Source organism: Mirounga angustirostris, unplaced genomic scaffold (assembly GCF_029215605.1).
Source record: "Mirounga angustirostris isolate CCGP_5_RB_7025 unplaced genomic scaffold, mMirAng1.0.hap1 SCAF_8, whole genome shotgun sequence".
Classification (NCBI taxonomy): domain Eukaryota; kingdom Metazoa; phylum Chordata; class Mammalia; order Carnivora; family Phocidae; genus Mirounga; species Mirounga angustirostris.
This window is the reverse complement of record NW_026991716.1, coordinates 31,452,060-31,473,291: the sequence shown is the minus strand read 5'-3', so window position 1 is coordinate 31,473,291 and position 21,232 is coordinate 31,452,060. Positions and strand designations below refer to the sequence as shown.

Sequence of the window (21,232 nt, the reverse complement as noted above, 5' to 3'; positions counted from 1 at the left end):
ATTCTTCTCCGGTGTCAGAATAAAATTAGTCTTGGGTTTTTTTGAAAATTTGAGCCCTTCCCATTTTCTGTTAGAACCATTAGAATTTTATCTCATAAAAGAGTACTTAAACCACTTAAAAATAATGTAAAAGCCCATATATTTCAGGTTCCTATAAAGAGATATACCACAACCAGTGTTTAGTAAGTTTAATTTGCTTTTTTCAGGTGGTTCACAGAACCAGTACACTCAAGGTTTGATTAGATAATGCAACATTAAAATTTCCCAACACTGACCAGTATTCCAGTTCATCAGATACATTCTCATTGTTTTCCTCAAATAGAGGGGAATGGAGTGACCTTTTATTGACAGTGATTAGAAGTAATAAGGCTACTGTATATAATTGGCAATCCCCAAGAATTCTTTCCTCTGTCATTCAGTGTCATAGGGAGAAGAGGTTTTTTTTTTTTTTTTTAAGATTTTATTTATTTATCTGACAGAGAAAGATACAGCGAGAGAGGGAACACAAACGGGGAGTGGGAGAGGGAAAAGCAGACTCCCCGCCGAGCAGGGAGCCCGATGCGGGGCTCGATCCTGGGACTCCAGGATCATGACCTGAGCCGAAGGCAGTCGCTTAACCAACTGAGCCACCCAGGCGCCCGGGAGAAGAGTTTTGAAGCTGTTCTCTTTTGAAGCTTTCCTGAGCATGTCTTAAAAGATGCCAGTTCTGTTTAGCACCCTGATGGAGGGGAAACAGCTTGGACTCAAAAAGTACAGCAAATCCGACTTTGAGTATCTTACATTAAAACCCATGGCTTTAAACATATATTTAGCTAGTGGAGAAGACACTTCAGTGGGACATTCCACGAAGAAATGTTGTAAGACTCAGGCTAAATCTTAACCGGATAATAAACTAAGGGGGGAGAAAAAAAGGCAGATAGTCTCTCAGCTCTAACAAATTTTTTTTTAACAATTACTGGAACTACACCTATTGCAATTTGAGATAGTGGATAAGGCTGAAACTTATAAGTAACAAGGGAGAAAGATCACATCATGAGTCTAGCCATTTAGCAAAACCTCACAGTTTAAGGTTCTCCCAAGAGTGTTTCTCCTTGTGTCTGTTGGGAGAGATAGGGAAAATAATCCCCACTCAACAACAGCTTCCATCCATACCTATCCAGAGGTGAAGGGGGATATTCCTACTCTAGTAGAAGGTAGGAGAAGATCTAGGAGAGGGCTGTAGTCTCTGGAAGGATGGTACATCACACCAGCTTCTCTCGAAACGGTAATGACTACGGTAAATCACAAGGTCAGGACAGCTTTTACAGTTCTCAAATAACCAAATGTCATTCTACTAGCAGTGCAGCAATGTTCGTTTGCACAGTTTTGTGATGTTACTGTAACTGATTTTAGAAGTTTAGGCAAGTATTAAATGAGAAAAAACTAACCCTTAGTGTAAAGGTTTAGAATGGCAGATTCCCATATCACTATGGCAATATTGAAACGACCTGCTTTCCACTACCCCCCTGAACTAGGCTAAGGGGAAACTAATGTAAATGGATTAAATGAGAGCATTTAAATTCTGGGGTATGTTGAGGGGTAGTGTTTATCCCTTGTATATTCCGTACACAGAAACTGTTCCTTTGAGAACCATGAAAGGGTACATCAAGTCTGAGGACCATGGCAAAATGAGGGTCAGATTACAGAATACAGCAAAAGCAGCCGTCACAAGAATAGAACCCATTCCCTCAGTCTTAAGTCAAAGAAATGAGGTTAATTATTCCAGTGAGTTGAAAAATTTGAGATCAATAACCATCCCTGCAGCTCAGCTAAGAGATACTTAAACTAAAGCCTACCTCCAGTACATCCATGTAAACAGGAAATCTCGACAATCATAGATGATACATAGTTGGAAATGCTTCACAGCTGAAATGGTGATGTGCAGCAGCTGAGGTCTTTGACGGGTAGTGGTGCTATCACTCCAGACATTTTCTTGAGGTATTGTTATTTCTTGTTCACAGAGTCTTAGAGCTCCAAGGCAGAAATCATAAGCAGTCCAAAGTACTATTTTCCTTCCTTTTTTTTTCTTTACATTTATCCTGAGAACTACCAACCAGTTCACATTTCTTCATTATGCAAGTCTTTCCCCCAGCGAACAGGAGTATGAAGTTACACAAGAGGATTGTTAACTAAAATTTCCTGGGACAATGACCCCTATACCACATTTTCTGCAGGAGGATTTCAAGACACAATAGCCAAGGATGCCACGTAGGAAAGTCAGAAATTCTAGGGCTCCATCTGTCACATGGTCAAGAACTCCAGAGAGCCTAGAAACCAGACTGAACTCTGGCCATTAAAGGGGTTAGCCTGGATGTTTGCCAGATTTGTTTGTATCGCCGACCAGCAAGCACAAGCTTAAAGTGAAGGTATACCAAGCAAAGCCCATTAGGCATTTTCTTTGCATGGAGGGATACCAGAGGGACATGGTGTGGGTGGGGTTGGGGGGGGGGGGGAGGAGGGGAGGGAAAAAGAATCAGAATGTGATTTTAAACCAATTCGGGTGAGTCTAAGTTTGAATAATTCTGTTTTCTGGCTACTGATCTCCTTCCACAAGGCCTCCTCTAAGAACATTAGCAAGGCCATACTTGAGAGGACGAGTGATCCATTTTGTTCAACACTATGCCTTCCAAAGGAGCACTAAGGGGGAGTGTGTGGAGGAACACAGTTACCGTCTCACTGTGTTTCACCAAATAGCCCTAGTTTTCCATAATTCCGTTGGAAGGCCATTATACAAGGATTCCTCTTAAACCTTCGCCACCCAAACATAGCCTCTGCCAGCATCACTTCTCGGACAATGAGCTCTTTAACTTTCTAATTTGCCAGGAGAAGTGCTTTCTTGTACTTAAGGCTATGAGGTTGAGCCCCAGAGCTAGAATTTCAGGACTTGGTGAGCATGGCCTTCCTCTTGACCGGGTATCTGATCTCACACTACCCTCAGCTTTTATCTTTCCAGAGTTGGAGCTAACATTTTAAACTTGTGTCCTCATGTGGAAGTATCTCCACTCCCTGATAATTTTTGCTATTCTCTGGACCTTTCGTCCCTTCACCATATATTCTGTAAATAAGGTCACTAGAAGTGCATAGATAATGTAAGCCATTAAAATGGTGTTCTATGAGGTCCTGTGTTCTGTGTTGTCTCCATGAGCCCTTCCTGATGGTGCAGTCGGGCTTCGAGCCAGAGCAGCCAGCACACTGACCCCTCATTCCCCTCAGCAATGGTTAGGTTACCTTGCTGAGTTCTAGCAGAGCTTGCTGCCTTGCTGATTCTTCTATTACTTTACACTTCCCTAGACTGAACCTCACCTGTCATTTTCCTGTGTCGTCACAGCCAGGCTTGTGGGCCTTCTGTGGTTTTGCTTTTTTTTTTTTTTAAATCCCTTCTGGTTTACCTTTCACTGCCTAAAAGTAGTGACATTTGACTGCATTATAATTTCCTACTTCCAGGTAATTTATAAAAATCCTAAGTAAGGTTAAACCAAGCATCCACCCACAGGGAACTTCCCCTGTTAGCATTATCTCCAAAAAGATGTTTATTCTTAAGTCTCTAAGTTGTTTCCTAAGCACAACAAAGTATTCCTGTATCTCATAGTAACTGGTGTTTTTAAAGTTGCTTTAAGTGAAGAACCTTGACAAAAGTTCTTTAGAAGTCTGAACAAATTATATCTTGTTGTTTCTTGAATGCATGTTTCTTTTTATCCTCAAAAAAACTAGAATATGCAAGTCAGGCATGATTTCCCATAAAGGAAAACATTTATCTTTCCTCCAATATGTCATGTCTGATTAAGACTTCAGTGACACCAGTAAATCACTAATTTTACATCTTGCCAATTGAAGGTGAGTTAGCTGATGAACTTCTGTCCAATCAACACAGCTTGAAGTATATTACAGAGCAGTATGGATGAAGGTAGAATGCTGAGGAAGAATTAGGTAGGAAAGAAAGAGGGGGAAAATCATTCTTTCATGGGGCAAGGGGAAAGCCTAGCTAGGTTGAAGGGTTTTTGTTTTGTTTTTTTACTTAAGTCAAAATTACATGATTTTAAAAAGCCACAGTGATAGAGGAGTATGAGAGGCAACAAGTTGAGATGTTTACGTTACAGTTGAAAACACATTTTCAGCTCCCAAACGACCAAGTGCAAAGGAGAGTGCTGGTAGAAAGTCCCAGTGCTGGGAGAGCAGACGTGCCGGGAGCCCGGGGAGACAGAGGAATCAGTCCTGAAGCGCAGCTGTGAAGGCAGGCAGGCCTCTGGGCAGGCAACAGTGGGCTCGGCACAGGCTCCCCTAGTGATTCTTACCACGTCATACCTTCAGCCTGGCTCAGTGAATACTGATTTAAATTTCAAATAATGTTATAGAAGGGAAAGATACAACTGAGCCACTACTGTTTACTTTCTACCACAGCATCACAATGATGAAAGTGTAACAGAAAAGAACCTTAACCCTGAAAAATCTGATTGTAGTATCAGCCAAGATGGCATAAGCTTGGCTCCCTTTCCAAAAAAAGGCGGCATCCAGGTCTCCCTTACTCTTGTGCCTCTCCTGGCTCCTGCCTCGCTGGCTATTTCCTGTTCCACTCTACTACCAGGGCCAAAGCTCAGGCCGAGGGCTTTTCAGGTCTGCTACAGGAAGCTCTGGGACGTAGAATCTTTGGTGGCTCTGCGGGTGACTGAGGAGGTGGGTACTTTCTCTTGTTCGCACAGGCTGTAGAGAAAGCAAATGTCTCTGCCATGAAACCAGGTGGTGAAATGGCCCGACAGTGTCGACAAGATTCCACCTAGTGTGCAGAGAGCCAGAAGGCTTTATGTAGGCAAGACCTGATGCTTGAGCCACACGCAAAGCTGCCCGCAATTTCCTAGAACGTGGCCGTGCTTTGCCCTGTCTTCCACCCAAGTCAGAACAGCTGGTGGAAAGGACACCCCAACAAGTGGGCTGAGCACTCCCCAGGCCCTCTGGCATCCTTAGCAGACTTCTTCAGTGCTGGCCGGTGCCTTCTGTCACAGGTGGTGCTATTGCTGGTGATCTCCTCTCTCCTTGGTAAGATGGCTGAGCCACTGCTATCAGAGCTCAAAGAGGGGGTTATATTTCCTAATCTCCTGAAGCAGTCTTTCTTTCTCCTGGTTGGCATCGGCCAATGCTTGTTTAGTTTCTATGAGTTCCTTTTGTAGGGTAGGCAATTCTTGCACCTGGGGAACAATAACAAATTTATAGTTAATAAATAACATGCCTTGCAAAAACACCTGATAAGGGAACAAGAACTCAGAGTTCAAGCAGAAAAATCCACAAATTTGGTTACTGATCAAGAGAATACAACCAGATCTTTCTAAAAGCCTAATTGGGGCAACCTGGGTGGCTCAGTCGTTAAGCGTCTGACTTCGGCTCAGGTCATGATCCCAGGGTCCTGGGATGGAGCCCTGCATCGGGCTCCTTGCTCAGCGGGAAGCCTGCTTCTCCCTCTCCCACTCCCCCTACTTGTGTTCCTGTTCTCTCGGTCTCTCTCTGTCAAATAAATAAATAAAATCTTTAAAAAAAATAAAAGCCTAATCCTGTCTTCAGAGTTCATCAGTTATAAGGACAGCAACAGTAGAATATATGATCAGCAACCCTTCACCTACAGTTCCTGACTTATATCCCCTAGTAAGCACTTCTAGAAGTTGCTGCTAGGTGACAGGAGCCCAAACCACCCAGCTATACACAGCACAGGCAACCTTTTCAGCCCTCTGAGTTTTACCAGCTTCTGTAATTACAGCCACTAAGGGTCTGCGGGAAAGGTACTGTTCAGTTGGGTCCTCACCTGCTGTCCAAAAGCTTCTTCTGTGGGCATCAGAAACATCTGTTCTTTGGGGGGCTGCCTCTTCTCACTTTCAGATCCTTCAGATGATGGTCTGTCTTGAGCAGCAGCTGGAAAAAAGTAAAGGTTCTAAATGACAAACTCCTGCCAACATGCAAACAATTCCTAGTTATCATCTATCCCTTTATGGGAGAAAAAAGGCAGAGAAGCCAGGAGGCTGACGAGCTCCACTCACCGTCTATGTGGAAAACACCATCATCACCCCGCTTCAGCACAAGGTGCTCCATGGCCAAAGTGATGGGGATAGGGCCTGGAGATGTCGGATAGATGGGGGGGGTATCATCCTGCAGGGAAGAGGGAACTCACATGATGCCCCCAACCAGCTCAGAGCAATTCAGGTAACAACCCTTGCTTCTACCATCCAGCCTGAAGCAGTGTTATGCCATTATGTATCCATACATTCTTACAAGGTACAGAAGCAGAACTGAGTCTCTCCTATTCTGGAGATGGTCAAACTGAGGGCCAGATAACCTAATGGGCTTATTTATACATAGTCATGCTGCATGCCAGAGACAAGGTCAGGGCTAGTGACAAGGTCTCTTCACCTAAATCCAGAACACTTTGATACAACACACATTTATGTATTACTACAACCTTCACTAAGAATGCTAATATGCATTTACTCACTTAATCCTCACCACATTGGACCATGACAAGGGAAGACGTGTATAGCTATCACTGCCAAAATTCCTTGCCTGGCAAAGTCTAGGGTAAAATCCCAAAGCTCCTCTCACCTTTAGGGTGATCCTGGAGTGCAGGAGCTCAATCTGCATGGGAACTACCACCGGGATCTCCTCATCCTCCAAGAAGGGCCCCAGGCCATTGAGCACCGAAGTGAACAGCTCAAGGTCACAGCCTCGAAGCAAGAAATGCAGGAAGCCATTCTGTGCGGCCAGTGGGGAATGAACAGCTGCACCAGGCCCCACCTCAAAGCGAAGGCCCACAGCTGGCCTGATGCGGTCAGTCTTCAAAGCTGAGGATTCCTGAAAGCCTGTACCTTTGAGAAGAGAGACAGAAAGAAAACATTAATTAATTATGAGTCAGAGACTATTCTAAGCACTTTACATATATTTAATATTCATAACAACCCTATGCCAAAAGTATTATCATCATTCCCATTTTAGTGATGAAGGAACTAAGGCACAGAAAATAACTTGCCCAAAGTTCAACAGCTTGTAAGTAGCAAGGACAGGACTTGAATGCAGGCAACCATGACTGACTGCAAAGACTGGGCTTTTGCTATCATGCCTCTCATGGTGGAAGGGAAGTCAAGGATCAATAAAAAGCTGGCCTTGCTATAAATCTGAGACACTGGGCTAAAGGCCAAGGGAAAGCTCTTAAAACACAGGACCCTCAACTCTGCTAAATTTGAATATCTCTTCTTTCTCCAAGTCTTGGTGTTCTCATTTCTGATAAAGCCATGCAGGATCCATGCTAATCTCCCCAAAACTCCATAAAGAACTATCACAGGTGTAGCCAAGGATATGAAATAACTTATATAACTGCAAACTGGCACAAGTATTTTGGGAAAAAAACTGGCATTACCTAGTAAAGTTGAAGCTACACCTACCCTAATGCCCTGGAAATTATATCCTCAGGAATGTAACCCCGGAGAAACTCTCTTACATACCAGGAGACATGTACAAGAATGTTCAAGGCAGGGCGCCTGGGTGGCTCAGCTGGGTAAGCGTCTGCCTTCAGCTTGGGTCATGATCCCAGGGTCCTGGGATCAAGTCCCGCATTGGGCTCCCTAATCGGCAGGAAGCCTGCTTCTCCCTCTCCCTCTGCTGCTCCCCCCCAACTCATGCTCTCTTTCTCTCAAATAAATAAATAAAATCTTTAAAAAAAAAAGAATGTTCAAGGCAATCCTATATGATATAGCAAAAAAACCCAGAAACAACCCAAATATCTGTTAAGAATAGAGAAGTAAATAAAGTAATGGGTACAAGGGATATTTTAGGGGTGATGGTAATGGTTGCACAACTCTGTAAACTTATTAGAATTTATCAAATTGTATACTTACAATAAGCAAATTTCATAAATGCAAATTATACCTCAATAGAGTTGTTTTTAAAAAGCAAAAACTAGTAATATTTATACAATAGAATATGATATAGCAATGAAAATGAATCACAGCTAATTCAACAACCTAGAAGAATTTGAAGAATATCAAAGAAAGAAGCCACTCATGAAAGAATACAGACTATAATCCTATTTAGAAAAACTCTAAAACCTACAAAACTAAATAATACACTGATAACAAACATGTAGAAGAGTTGTAAAGCAAAGCAACAGAATGAGAAACACAAAATTCAGGAGAGTGATTCTTTATGACAGGTGAGAGGCAGAAGAAGATTCAGGAGCGGGGCTCCTGGGGACTTCAAAGTTAATGGTACTATTCTGTTTATTAAACTAGGTGGTGGTGTGCATGGGTTCACTGTATTTTTATTATTTTATACCTTACATATATGTTGTAAGTATTCCTTAGTATCTACTCAATATTTTTTTTTACTTTATACTTTCTTATATTTTTATTGTTATGTTAATTCTACTCAATATTTTAAAAAATATTTTAAAATGAAGAATGCAGCATAAGCCCAGATTTTTCCTGTTATCATCTTTTTTTTTAAGATTTTATTTATTTATTTGACAGAGAGAGACACAGCGAGAGCAGGAACACAAGCAGGGCGGGTGGGAGAGGGAGAAGCAGACTTCCTGCCAAGCAGGGAGCTCGATGTGGGGCTCGATCCCAGGACCCCGGGATCATGACCTGAGCCGAAAGCAGATGCTTAACGGCTGAGCCACCCAGGCGCCCTTCCTGTCATCTTCTAAAGTATAAATATCAAAGGATTGAATCTGAATGACGGAATTCCCTGATCATATACAGTTGGATGTCAGCAGCTACACAAATGAAGAAGTGGACAGTGGCCTCCTGTATAAGCTTAAGGAGCACCTGGGAAGTGAAGATGGTGAATAGCCTACTGAACACAAAGCCCCAGAAAGGGCTCTGGGAGGTTCCCCTGCAAGAAGAAGGCTTGACTGGAGTTCCTCCTCCTAATGGCTGCTGGAGAGAAGGACCAAGGGCTTGGCACTAGGACAGCTACCCTTGGGGCCCAGTGACAGCAGCAAGAAGCTAGGGCTGCCCCAGATAAATCCCAGCTCCCCTGGAACAGCCCCCATCCTCACCTGAGCACTGTCCATGCAGGAACTGCCAGAGTCCCACGGTGCCCAGCTGTTGGACACTCAGTTCCTCTGCCTGCAGGGCTACAGCCAGGTCCTCACCACGTACCTCGATCCCCAAAGATACCTCATTCACCTTCAGGACCAGAACGGAGACCTGTAAAAGGATACTTTCTTAGCAGAGTGCCTCGCAAGCTTCTAGCCTACAGCCTACTCTCTGCAGAGAAGAAAGGAGAGCAGCTGACCGGGTGAAGGCTGAGGTCTTCCCCACTGGGTGAGACCGAACTGTTGGCCTCTGGTGACCCCTGGCCGTAACTATCCACAACAGGGCTCGCTTGGACACCAGCACTGTCCAAGACATTTGGAAGAGTTCCTGGTGGAAGAGATTCTGGACCAGACTCTGCATAAGAAAGACAACAAATGAGTTTGAAAATCAAAAAGTTCTGTTCAAATCCAATCTCTAAAAACAATGACAACTGTGGGAAAAAAAAAAAAAAACCACTTATGACACTTATGAGACAATTAGGAATTTGAAAACTGGATATTTGATGAATTTAAAGAATTGATTTTTAAAAATGGGACAGTGGTATTTGGTCACATTAAAAATAAGTCTGCAAATGGATGCAACCCAAGTGTCCACAGACAGATGAACGGATTAACAAAATGTGGTATAAACATACAATAGGGTATTAGCCTTAAAAAAGAAGAAAATTCTGACATGTGCTATGAAGTGAATGAACCCTAAGGCCATTATGTTAAGTGAAACAAGCCAGTCATAAAAGGACAAATACTGGGGTGCCTGGGTGCTCAGTCAGTTAAGTGTCTGCCTTCAGCTCAGGTCATTATCTCAGGGTCCTTGGATGGAGCCTGCATCGGGCTCCCTGCTCAGCGGGGAGCCTGCTTCTCCCTCTCCTCCCCACTCGTGCTCTCCCTCGCTATCTCTATCTCTCTCTCCGTCAAATAAATCAATAAAATCTTTTAAAAAAAGGACAAATACTGTATGATTCCATTTATATGAGGTACCCAGAATAGTCAAATTCAGAATACAAAGTGGAACGGTGGTCGCCAGGGGCTCGAAGAGAAGGGAATGAGGTACAGATTTTCAGTTTTATGAGATGAAAAAAGTTCTGGAGATGGATAGTGGTGATGGTTGCACAGTGATACTTTTTTTTTTAAAGATTTTTTATTTATTTGACAGAGAGAAACACAGTGAGAGAGGGAACAGAAGCAGGGGGAGAGGGAGAGGAAGCAGGCTTCCTGCTGAGCAGGGAGCCCGATGCGTGGCTCAATCCCAGGACCCTGGGATCACGACCTGAGCCGAAGGCAGACGCTTAATGACTGAGTCACCCAGGTGCCCCTGCACAATGATACTTAATGCTCCTCAATTACAGTTAAAAATGGTTAAGATTGTAAAGTTTATGTAATATATACTTTGCCACAATTTACATTTTTTTCAAATGTTTTTAAAGTTTATTTTCTAGAGATGCATAATAAAAATATTTATGGATAAAATGTTATGTTTGGAATTTGCTTCAAAATAATATGGGAGGAAAGGAAGTGAACAGAAGTATGTATGAAACAAGAATGGCCATGAGTTCTTAATATTTGAAGCTAGGTAATGGGTACATGAGCGTTCATCATTTGATCCCATCTACCTTTATACATATTTGAATTTTTCCATAATATTCCATAATAATAACAAAGCAAACAGGAGTACACACCACCCAGCTTAAGAAACAGTACATTCTCTTTTTGCTTTATTTTCATTTAGACACTCTTAAGGGACCATTTAAAAAAGTCTCCGGTTCAATAAGATGAAAGAACCAGTGTAGCTTCCAGTAATGAATGATCTAATTCCTAATAGTTACTCATTTTATCATAGAAAAAGCTCCTATTTTCCAACAATAAAATACGTAGTTAGGGGAAAAAAAAAACCAACAAAAAGCACCAGCCACCAAACTAATCCTCCTGCCACAGCTATATGGCTATAAGACTAGCACTCTCTCTTTTGGTCTGAGTCTCATTCTGTGATAAAGGTCAAGTGCTAACCAATAACCTAGAAGATAAGCCAGAGCTACAAATCCACTAAAATTTCTTTTTTGGTTTTGGTTAAGAAAACATCTATTTTATCAAATCTCAGCTCCTTTTGTATCCTGCTGGTATACAGGCAGCAGAAAGAACCCTTTTTGGACTTCAGTTTCACCTGGCTGCTTCCACGTACCAGACTCCAAGAGCGTCACAAAGCTATCACTGCCATCACTGTCCACGGAAATCCGGTCTTCAGGGCCACTGTTATCCAATGAAACGCCGTCAAATGACTGCTGAGATACTGTCCTCTTCATGGAGAAAAGTCGGAGTCGGGCAGCCCCTCCACTCAGTGGTGCTGCTGCCCCCTCATCTATTTTGGCCATGGGCTCCCTGTTTAAGAGATAAAAACCATGGGCGCCTGTGTGGCTCAGTCGGTTAGGGGCCTTCGGCTCAGGTCATGGTCCCGGGGTCCTGGGATGGAGCCCCACACTGGGCTCCTTGCTCTGCGGGAGGCCTGCTTCTCCCTCTGCCCCTCTCTCTGGCATGTGCACGCTCTCGCGCGCTCTCTCTCTACCGTGCATGCACAAAAATAAATTAAAAAATCTTTAAAAACACACACACACACACAAATGTGGCTTAGAAGATATGTTTTGGGTCTTGCAATGCCCAACCCTTTCAACCCAAATAGTTATTTATACATTAACTTTGATGTCAACTATTATCTGCTGTAAGGGGGTCACACCATTTTTCAACTGCTGGCCTTTCTGAATCTGGCATTTCAAACTGCATAAGTAGCTCTGCCATATCAACATTAAATATCAAGTTTATTCAAGGTCATCCCATATAGAGACGAGACCAACTACCTACAGCCCCAGTGCAAATGAATGACCCCTGAAGCCACCCACATCCAATCCACAAGTATTTACTGAAAAACTTGTGCACATAAGGCACCATACGAATCACAGGGAGTGAATAAAATAATGAACAAGGCATCCTCTGTCCTCAATGAATGTATAAACTATCAGGAGAGAGGAGATTCAGATACAACCTACCATCGTATGGGGAGTAAATCACACACACCATAAGAGAGGGACAAAGGCTAGGCAAAGCCAAAAGCTAGGCAATATCAAAGGGGGGAAAGGATGAGAAGAAGGGTATCAGGAATAGCTCTGTGGAAGGAGATGGCATTTGAGGGAGCCCTTGAGGGCTGTGAAAGAAACAGGGAAGGGGCATTCTATGGGGAAGAAACAGCATGAGCAAAGACATGGAGCACGGAGCTAGAAAACAAAAAGTACCTTTGGAGACAGTAGCTCAATGCAGCTAGAGCTTAGGTTTTGTTGGGAAGAGCAGTGGAAGATAAAGTTAAAAAGGCACAATACAGTGAAAAGAAACCTTTAAAGATCTTTTAATCTTCCCATTTTATAAAAGAAGAAGCTGACTCAAGGTCATAGTTAAAGATGGAATTAAGAAAAACCCAAGGGTGCCTGGGTGGCTCAGTTGGTTAAGCAACTGCCTTCGGTTCAGGTCATGATCCTGGAGTCCTGGGATCGAGTCCCACATCGGGCTCCCGGCTCAGCAGGAAGCCTGCTTCTCCCTCTCCCACTCCCCCTGCTTGTGTTCCTGCTCTGGCTGTCTCTGTCTCTGTCAAATAAATAAATAAAATCTTTAAAAAAAAAAAAAACAAACTATAAAGTACAGGGGGTATATGGGAAATCTCTGTACCTTCTGCTCAGTAATTCCTATGAACCTAAAACTATTCTAAAAAACAGTCTATTAAAAAACTGTAAAGTGAGGGGCACCTGGATCACTCAGTCTGTTAAGTGTCCAAGTCTTGGTCTCAGTTCAGGTCTTGATCTCAGGGCCGTTAGTTCAAGCCCCAGCACGGAGCCTACTTAAAAAACAAAAAACACAAAGTGCCATATGGAATATATCACAATAATTGATTATGCCACACTAATAAGTTCAAACTAAATTCAGGGGGTATAAGGGAAAAGCCTAAAAGTTTTCGAGTAGGGAAATAATAAGATCAGACCTGTGTTTTTAGGCTCTTTCAAACAAGCTAGTGAGGAAAAGACCTCCAATGAGGAAATCAATTAATAGTTTACTGAAATAGTCCACATGTAGGAACAGATAGCAAAAAGGGATATGAGACTCCCTACAGCAGTGTTCTGAAAGTGTCATCCTGGTAGGAGCATCAGCATCAATGGGGAGAGGGAAGGGGCTTAGAAATGCATGTTCTCAGGCCCTGTCTCAGACCTACTGGATGAGAAACTTCTAACGGTGGGGATCAGCAATCTGTTTTAAGAAGCCCTCCAGATGATTCTGAAGCACGCTTTGGTCTGAGAACCCCTGCTCTAGAATTACAGTCAGAATCTGACAAATGAGTGGAAGAGGCAGGAGAATGATACTACTGAATAAAGAAAGAACTGGTCTAGGGAGGGATAGGGAATTTAGTTTTATGTATGTGAGGTTTGCCACACCCCTGGGAAATCCATGGGGAACTACATGGAGTAGATGGTTTTTGATGAAGAGCAGGGGAGGGGAGAAAAGTCAGAACCGGAAATATAGACTACAGCAGAGGTAAGGAGATGAATAAAATAACCTTGAGAGAAAGTATACAAAAATGCACTGATATAAACCTTCCTGAAGTTTGGCAAATTCATCAAGAACCTTAAAAATGTTTGCAGCATTTGACCCAATAATAACCCACTTCTAGGTTTTCATTCTAAAGATTTAGATATGCATAAAGAATAATGTTCACAAAAACAAGGGCATTTAACACAGCTTTGGTTCTGAGAAAAACTGGAAACACACTAAAGCCCCCACCCATAGTGGGATGAATGAATAAATTAGGATAAATCCATTTGCCAGAATACAATAGAGCAATTAAAAATTATGTATTCAGGTACCTCATGAATGGGAAATGATTCACAAACAAACATTAAGTGAATAAAACTGGAAATTTTCTAGATGATATAGAAATAATTCTATTATTGTAAAAATAGTATTCATGCATAGTGTATGTGTGTACACACCTATAAGCATTCACATGGGTACCCAAATATAGGTATAAAAATCGGAAGAAAAAAGATCCAAATGTGAATAGTGACTAATCTCTGCATTGTGTTGTCACAAGTGACTTTTTCTTCTTTATTCTTTTTTTCCTACATTGTCAACAAAATGAACACAAATCATTTTTATAATTTAAAACATAAAGATTATGATAAAAGTGATCAGAATACGGACAGCCTAGTGCAGTGGAGTGGTTAGGTTTATAGGACAGAAGGCAGAAGACAGCAGCCAAGGAAGAAGGAAAGACTCCTGCCGAGAAGTGCAGTGTGAGGGGCCACGCAGGGCTATAAGCGTTCGGGACAACCACAAGGCCGACACGAGGAGCCAAGGACAGGGAGGACTGAGAAGAGGCCATGGGACTACACCTTCAGCAAGTCAAGGCTGGGGGTTGAAAAAGGGCTTGTGTCACACACCTTTCTTTTCCCTTTATCACCCCCTCCCCTCTTTTCCCATCTCCATTTAGAAAAAGCAGCACATTTGGTGACTGGGAGTCCAGGCTTTCAATCCTCACCCCACCACTCAGGAGTTCTGTGATCCTGAGCAAGTTTCTTACCTCTCTGAACTCAGTTTCCTCACGTGTAAAATGGGGACTGATATTATTACCTGCCTTACAAGGGTTGTTACAAGAATTCAATGGATTAATATTGTAAGCATTCAGGAGAGTGCCTGATACACAGAAAGCACTCCGTAAGTGTTGCCTAGTATTATATCATTTATCCCTTCAAGTTTTCCCTTCTTCTTCCTTCTAGGCTATCTGTGCCTAGCAAGTACTAACGCTGGCATTGCTTAGAGACCCACTTAGACCCACAATCCACTTAGACAAAGCTCCAAAGCCACTGATCTTCAAACCATGGTCCCCAAACCACAAAGCATCCCAACAAAGATTTCCCATAGTCTTCATTATCATTCCTAAAACCACAAGGCACCAATGGAAAAATCCATACCTTTCCACTCTTCTGATTATGCATTTCTGTATTTTTCTGCTAACTCCCTACTGTATCTTCAGTGTCTGACACAGAGCCAGGCACAAAGTAGGGGCTCGAAAAATTTTTGTTGAATGAACATATGAAATTCTTCCTTCTCTATTACTCTGGCAGACATTGATAACATGTACCAGAAAGAGCAAATACAAAGCCCCAGCTTCTCTATCTACAAGATACAGGATCCATGGGCTCATCCTTTTTGAAACTTCAGTTCCCTCAGCTATAAACTGAGGATACGAATTTCTATTGCTATCTCATGGGGTTGCTGTGGGGATCAAATCAAACAAAATATTATGTGAAAGGCCACTAAAAAGAATAAAATATACAGATGCCAAGTATTATTATTATTATTGTTCTCATAGAGTATATCTGTATCAATAATAGTGAATCAGTGAAAGAGGAGGGAAGATCCTATGAAGCAGTAAATGTTGACTTGACTGCCCAAGAATAGGCTAAGCTACATGGAGGCATGTGCAAATCCAATTTCTGGTTCTTCCCCTATCACAGAATTAGATGTAGTCTTAAAAATAAGTCTCTCCAGTTGGTATACCTATATCCTCTAAGTAGCCTAAAAATTCTTCCACTGCCCTTCAGACAGCACTGATAATTAAAGGCTTTGGTACATTAGAGAGGCCATTCTATGCCATCCCCTGGACTACACAGTGCTTCCCAATCTAACAGTACACACAGCAGGAGGCCTTAAGCCCAACGACCAGAGCTAGGAGGAGGAGACAGGATGAATGAAGAAGGCAGAGAGCCACTCACTTGGCTGGGGGCAGGGACAACATCTTGTGCATGGTGGAGGTCATTCGGTCTCTGCCCAGACTGAAGGCATCCTTAGTCAGGGACACAGCTTCCTTGGTGAGGTCCATAGTGGCATGTAGAGCCTCCTTTGTGGCATCCTTGGTCATGTGAATAGCACTTGACAATTCTCCCTCAATGTTCTTCAAGGGGATGATCTCAGCCTGTCCATTCACAGCAGTATCCCTGCCATCTGGGGGCTTCAACACAGCTGGTGAAGTGGACGCCTGGGTTCTGCTCAGTCTCTTGGCCTGTAAGAAATCCACTGCCTCATGGCCCTTCCCTACCTCCTGCTGTGCAAGAGGATCTGAAGCCTGTAGTTCTCCATTGCTATGGAGAGGCACTGGCCTATCCTGGGCTGCATCCAGATTTTCAACGCCACTGTCCTCCAGAACCTTCTCAGGGCTTGCTGGGCCCTGGTCGGAGGAGGCATCAGACTTCAGCTCCCTATCCTCTGAAGGAGACAGCTCTGAATCGATGAGGCTGGTGGTATCTGAAACTGCAGAGTCAGCTTCAACAGCCGCCGGGGCAGGATGCATGAGCAGAGCCACCTCAGCGCTGGGGAAGAGGACCCCAATGCAAGCTGTCTGGTCCTGCAGAGGAGAGCCAGTCATGGCCTCTGTGTCCTTAGTCAGTTGCTCTTGAAGACCCTGTAGCACCTCCTTCAGGCGGAGCAGAGCCAAGTACTGGTAATGGTCAAGCCTCACGCGGACATGTGCAGGGGAGTGTACAAGCATGTGAACATCTGCTGCATCCTCAAGCTCAGTCAGAGGCCCTTTGCTGTCCACGCTACTGCTGCCTTCTCTCAAAACATCCATGACTTCTGTAAGGCCTGACAGGCTTTTCAAATCATGCTCAGTCTTTGACCTTTGATGGGGCACAGCATCAGGGGCAAGGGCCTCAGAATGGACAGGACTGCCAAAGCTAGCGGATGGTTTCAGCCTCCCTTCTGTGGCCAAAAGGAGCTTCCGTGCCTGAGCCTGCTGCCAGGGGAGGGGTAGGCAGGCCCAAATGGACAAGGGGAAGGGGGCCACAAAATTCAAAGTATGGCCTTTGAAGTTCTCTGTTCCCTCAAAGTCCAAGGAGATCTGGGTGAAGTGGATGGACCACAGATCCTGGGAAGCCTTAAGCCTCTGGGGAGGGAGGGTACTGGGTTGAGGGAGGCGGGAATCCATCTGGAAAGCATGATGTAAAAAAAGCATGTGCAGAAGGCTAAAGCCACCTGGAACCTTGGGAAAGTGAACATAATTGGAATGAAAGAACTCAGCAGCCGCAAAACCTCGGAAGAGACTTTGGAGGTCTGGACAACTACAATGTGGGGCATGACGTGTATTGGTGGCAGTCACGCCCGACGCAGAAAAGATGAGGGCCTGAGGACGATGCAACCCAGCCTGCTCTCTCTTCTCCAGCGGGAAGCTAACCTTCAGAGAGAAAATGAAACCCAATTCAGAATGGACATCTGAGTAGCTCCCCAACCTGCTATTAATACCTGTGTAAAAGACCGAGCCGCAATACCGTTTTTCTTACTTCTATCAAAGGGACAGAGCAGAACCCTGGATTATAGCCACGGGAGAAATGCAGCTAGGGCTGCCAAAAGGGAATGAAAATCCCACTCTCCCCTACCTTCAACCAGAAGGCATCCAGTCGGATATCCAAGTGTTCATCTTTCTGGCTCGAATCTTCCAGCTTGTAGATAGCTTTGAACTGCTCCAAACTGCGGTATAAATCCAGGCAGAAGAGGTTTCCCCAGAGCAAGCTGACAGGATCCATAGTAAATGTCAGACCATTTAACTGAACGTAGAGATTAGGACAGGGAACTGGAAAGCAGGAAAAAAAAAGAATTGCCGTGTACAGAGTAGCAACTCGACTCCTACTTACCAGCTGATATTCATTTTATTACGAAGAAAGCAAAGGTGCATATTTCTACACGGCAGAGTTTTTAACAAAGGTGTGCTAAACTAACTCAAACACCTAAAATTCCTAGAGACAAATGAGAATACAAGCCGTGGCCCCAAGGCTGGCAGATGTGAAGAGCATGAGCTAAACAGTAAGAAGTGAGCGGATCAGATGCTTACCTGGAAGCTCCTGATTATCAGGGAAGTAATACTCTGTGAACTCAATATGAATGGCAGAGACCTGAGTGGGAAGATTGTGAAGCTTCCGACTGCAGGAAAGGAGTGTAGATGGCTTCTTACTTGGCTGTCCAGCCGTAGAAACCTACACAACCACACGCAAGTTGCTGTTAGCCCCCGTACAGCATCCAGAATAGAATTCCCTCAATTTCCTCTGAGGTCATAGAAAGCCACTGCCACCCTTGCAAAGTCTACCACAGGGAGCAGAGGGCTTTTCACACGTATTGCAGGCATTCTCGCACCTGCTCCCACTATCTGCAAGTTCACTGCTCTCAGGGGAAGGTTGGTAGTAGGGTATCAGAGGAAACTGGGGGAGTCCCAGGTCCTGATCTCAGCAGCCATCCATGCTCAGAAAGAAACAGACCAGTGTTATCAATCCACCCAGAAGTGAGGGAAGCAGCCCCTGAATCCCACAATCCTCTTCACACCTGTTGCCTTCCAAATGTACTGTGCCACCCCTTTCCAACCATGTCTCCCTGCATCCTGGGCTTCTCACCTGGTGGATGTCCAAGTCATCCACCCGTATTACCAGGCAACTAGAGCGCAAGCGATTCCATGCTGGAGGCCGAAAGGCAGCCTGTTGGCCCTGAGAGGGGCTTCTCTCAACGGGGTTCTTTCGAGGACTGGAGAGAGAATCTAAATAAAAATAAGAAAGTAGGAAAGAGAATCAGGTACATTCAACTCTCATTACTAACAGAATTAGGAAAGTAAAAATCCTAAGACCACTAAGGCTATATATATGTAGAAAAGAGAGCTTAACACTGTCTAGCTCCTAGAAGGAACTCAAAAATTGTATTCTCCTTAAGACCAAGGCCACAGTCTCTGGAATAAAGGTGACAACAACCTCTCCTCAACACTGCAGCTAGTCCTAAAGACAACTAGGACTCTGTAAAGAAAAAAAGTCACTGATGTCTTTCCATGGGATCAGGTTGGGATAATTAGCTAGTCCAGTGCTTTACCTTCACTGGATATTCAAAAGTAAATAGCAAGAGGCTAAGCAATGGGAGTCCTCCAGCTCCTTGTAACCTACCTGCTTTCCTCCTGAAGGGAGAATCTACCCCCAGGTGCCAGGGCGGTTTGAGACCCGTCTCTTCATGCCACTTCTCCATTTTACTCTGAAATTCCATCACCAGCTTCTGGGCCCACTGGACTCGTGTCTCCATGGCCTCACAGTGCCGTACCCAATGTTTGCAGCTGTCACCTATGCAACAAAGAAGCAAAAAGATTTCAGTCCAAGATCATGATCCAACATTCTGATTTTTCCCTTCCATTGGTATAGTCATAGTTCAGAATCTGATCCCTCACCCCAATCCAGATTTCTCTGTGGTAAGTAAAAATTATCTAGTGACAACACTCAAGTTCTTCTGGATTCCATATGTGATTTTTCCCTAAGGTTCCCTAAAAGGCCAGCTGCTGACTGTCACTATCTTTGACCATGGACTACTAGGAAGGCTCTAAAACTAGTGGAAGTAAGGGGCAGAGCATAGAGTCAAAAGCAACATCTCAAGCACTGCCTCTCCTCCTACTTCTTCCCATCCCTGATAAAGAATCATCAATAGTAGACCCGACAAGTTTCTTGAAGAGGGCTATTCCCAACACCCCTCTGAGCTGCAACTCCTGGCACCCTCCTGCTGGACAGTCAGGAATGAACCCAAGAATCTGTCCTCAATACACGGGTACCTGGGACACACTAGAACTGCTGCTATTCAGAATTGTCCTACCTGCCCAGTGGAAGGGGTAATAGTCAAATGCCATCTTGCGGAAAGTAAGCTGCATTGCACCACCCATGAGTCTGTTTGCAGAGACACCTATAAAAGAAAAAGAAAGGTGAACAACAGCAGAAGAAACAAAGAAGCCTAAATACCACTTGAAGTACTTAAGTCCTCTGAGGATCAGTTCCAAAGCCTGAGGGCGCCTGGGTGGCTCAGTTCATTAAGCGACCAACTCTTGATTTCAGCTCAGGTCATGATCTCTGTCCGGGTTGTGAGACTGAGCCTCACCTCTGGCTCCATGCTGGGTGTGGAGCCTGCTTAAGACTCTCTCTTTCTCTCTCCCCCACCCCACCCCCACCCCACTGCCTCCCCTCTCTCTCTACAAAAAAAAAAAAAAAAAAAAAGTCTGGTTGATACACAAGTGCAACTGAAAGGCCAGGGTGTCAAGTGATTTGCAAGTCTGAGGCCCTCCTCTCTTGATTTATAATGGTCAACGGACAACACCCAAAAAAGGTATGGGGCGCCTGGGTGGCTCAGTTGGTTAAGCAACTGCCTTCGGCTCAGATCATGATCCTGGAGTCCCGGGATCGAGTCCCGCATCGGGCTCCCTGCTCGGCAGGGAGTCTGCTTCTCCCTCTGATCCTCCCCCTCTCATGCGCTGTCTCCCATTCTCTCTCTCAGATAAATAAATAAAAAATCTTTAAAAAAAAAAAAAAAGGTATATCCCATTATCTCTGTAAATGGCTGCCAGATTTCCAGAAAGGCAAAAGAAACTGCAAAACTCAGGATTCAGGAATTACAATCCTAGGTATCCCACTGACACATTCTAAAATCCTGATTGATTGGTTCCCCCAAACCTAACAATGCTAGGATTGCTGTTCCTTGGCCCAACACCTGGAGAGACATAAGCCAAATTCCCCCCAAAACAGAACCCACATTATTTCCTTTCATATCCTGGCCTCAGAGCTAATTAGACAATCACTACATAAAATACATACACAGTACCATGGAACACCAAAACACTACACTAACAAGGACATTTGTAAAATACACATACAGGATATTGTAGGTAAACTGGAATTTTTAGCATCAAGTCAAATACTGTATTATATTTATCTTGAATTTACATTTAATTCTTACTAAATGAATGAACCTTCCCTATTTCTTTTTTTTTAAGATTTTATTTATTTATTTGTCAGAGAGAGAGAGCACAAGCAGGGGGAGTGGCAGGCGGAGGGAGAAGCAGACTCCCCGCTGAGCAGGGAGCCCGATGCGGGGCTCAATCCCAACCTGAGTCGAAGGCAGATGCTTAACTGACTGAGCCACCAAGGCACCCCAAACTTTCCCTATTTCTACCTTACCTCTCCAACTACATTCTAAGAATTGTTAGTAGAGTAGTTAGAATAGACACTACTTCTCCTATATATGCATATTGTCTGA

General features: G+C 43.9%; 1 protein-coding gene across 5 annotated transcripts in view; it reads right to left on the bottom strand.

The window, feature by feature from the left end:
• Positions 1–173: 173 nt before the first annotated feature.
• BLTP3A (bridge-like lipid transfer protein family member 3A) overlaps positions 174–21,232 on the bottom strand; it is a 71,724-nt gene continuing 50,665 nt past the window's right edge. For all 5 annotated transcript variants that reach the window (XM_064597478.1, XM_064597479.1, XM_064597480.1 and 2 more), the window contains 13 exons: positions 19,802–19,888; positions 19,111–19,281; positions 18,577–18,716; positions 18,024–18,165; positions 17,572–17,765; positions 15,913–17,369; positions 11,286–11,482; positions 9,310–9,464; positions 9,071–9,221; positions 6,619–6,881; positions 6,060–6,168; positions 5,828–5,934; positions 174–5,219 (listed from right to left, as the gene is read on the bottom strand). In XM_064597478.1, the coding sequence (XP_064453548.1) occupies positions 5,094–5,219; positions 5,828–5,934; positions 6,060–6,168; positions 6,619–6,881; positions 9,071–9,221; positions 9,310–9,464; positions 11,286–11,482; positions 15,913–17,369; positions 17,572–17,765; positions 18,024–18,165; positions 18,577–18,716; positions 19,111–19,281; positions 19,802–19,888 (3,299 nt within the window). In that variant the 3' untranslated portion in view covers positions 174–5,093. The remainder of the gene's footprint in view (positions 5,220–5,827; positions 5,935–6,059; positions 6,169–6,618; positions 6,882–9,070; positions 9,222–9,309; positions 9,465–11,285; positions 11,483–15,912; positions 17,370–17,571; positions 17,766–18,023; positions 18,166–18,576; positions 18,717–19,110; positions 19,282–19,801; positions 19,889–21,232) is intronic.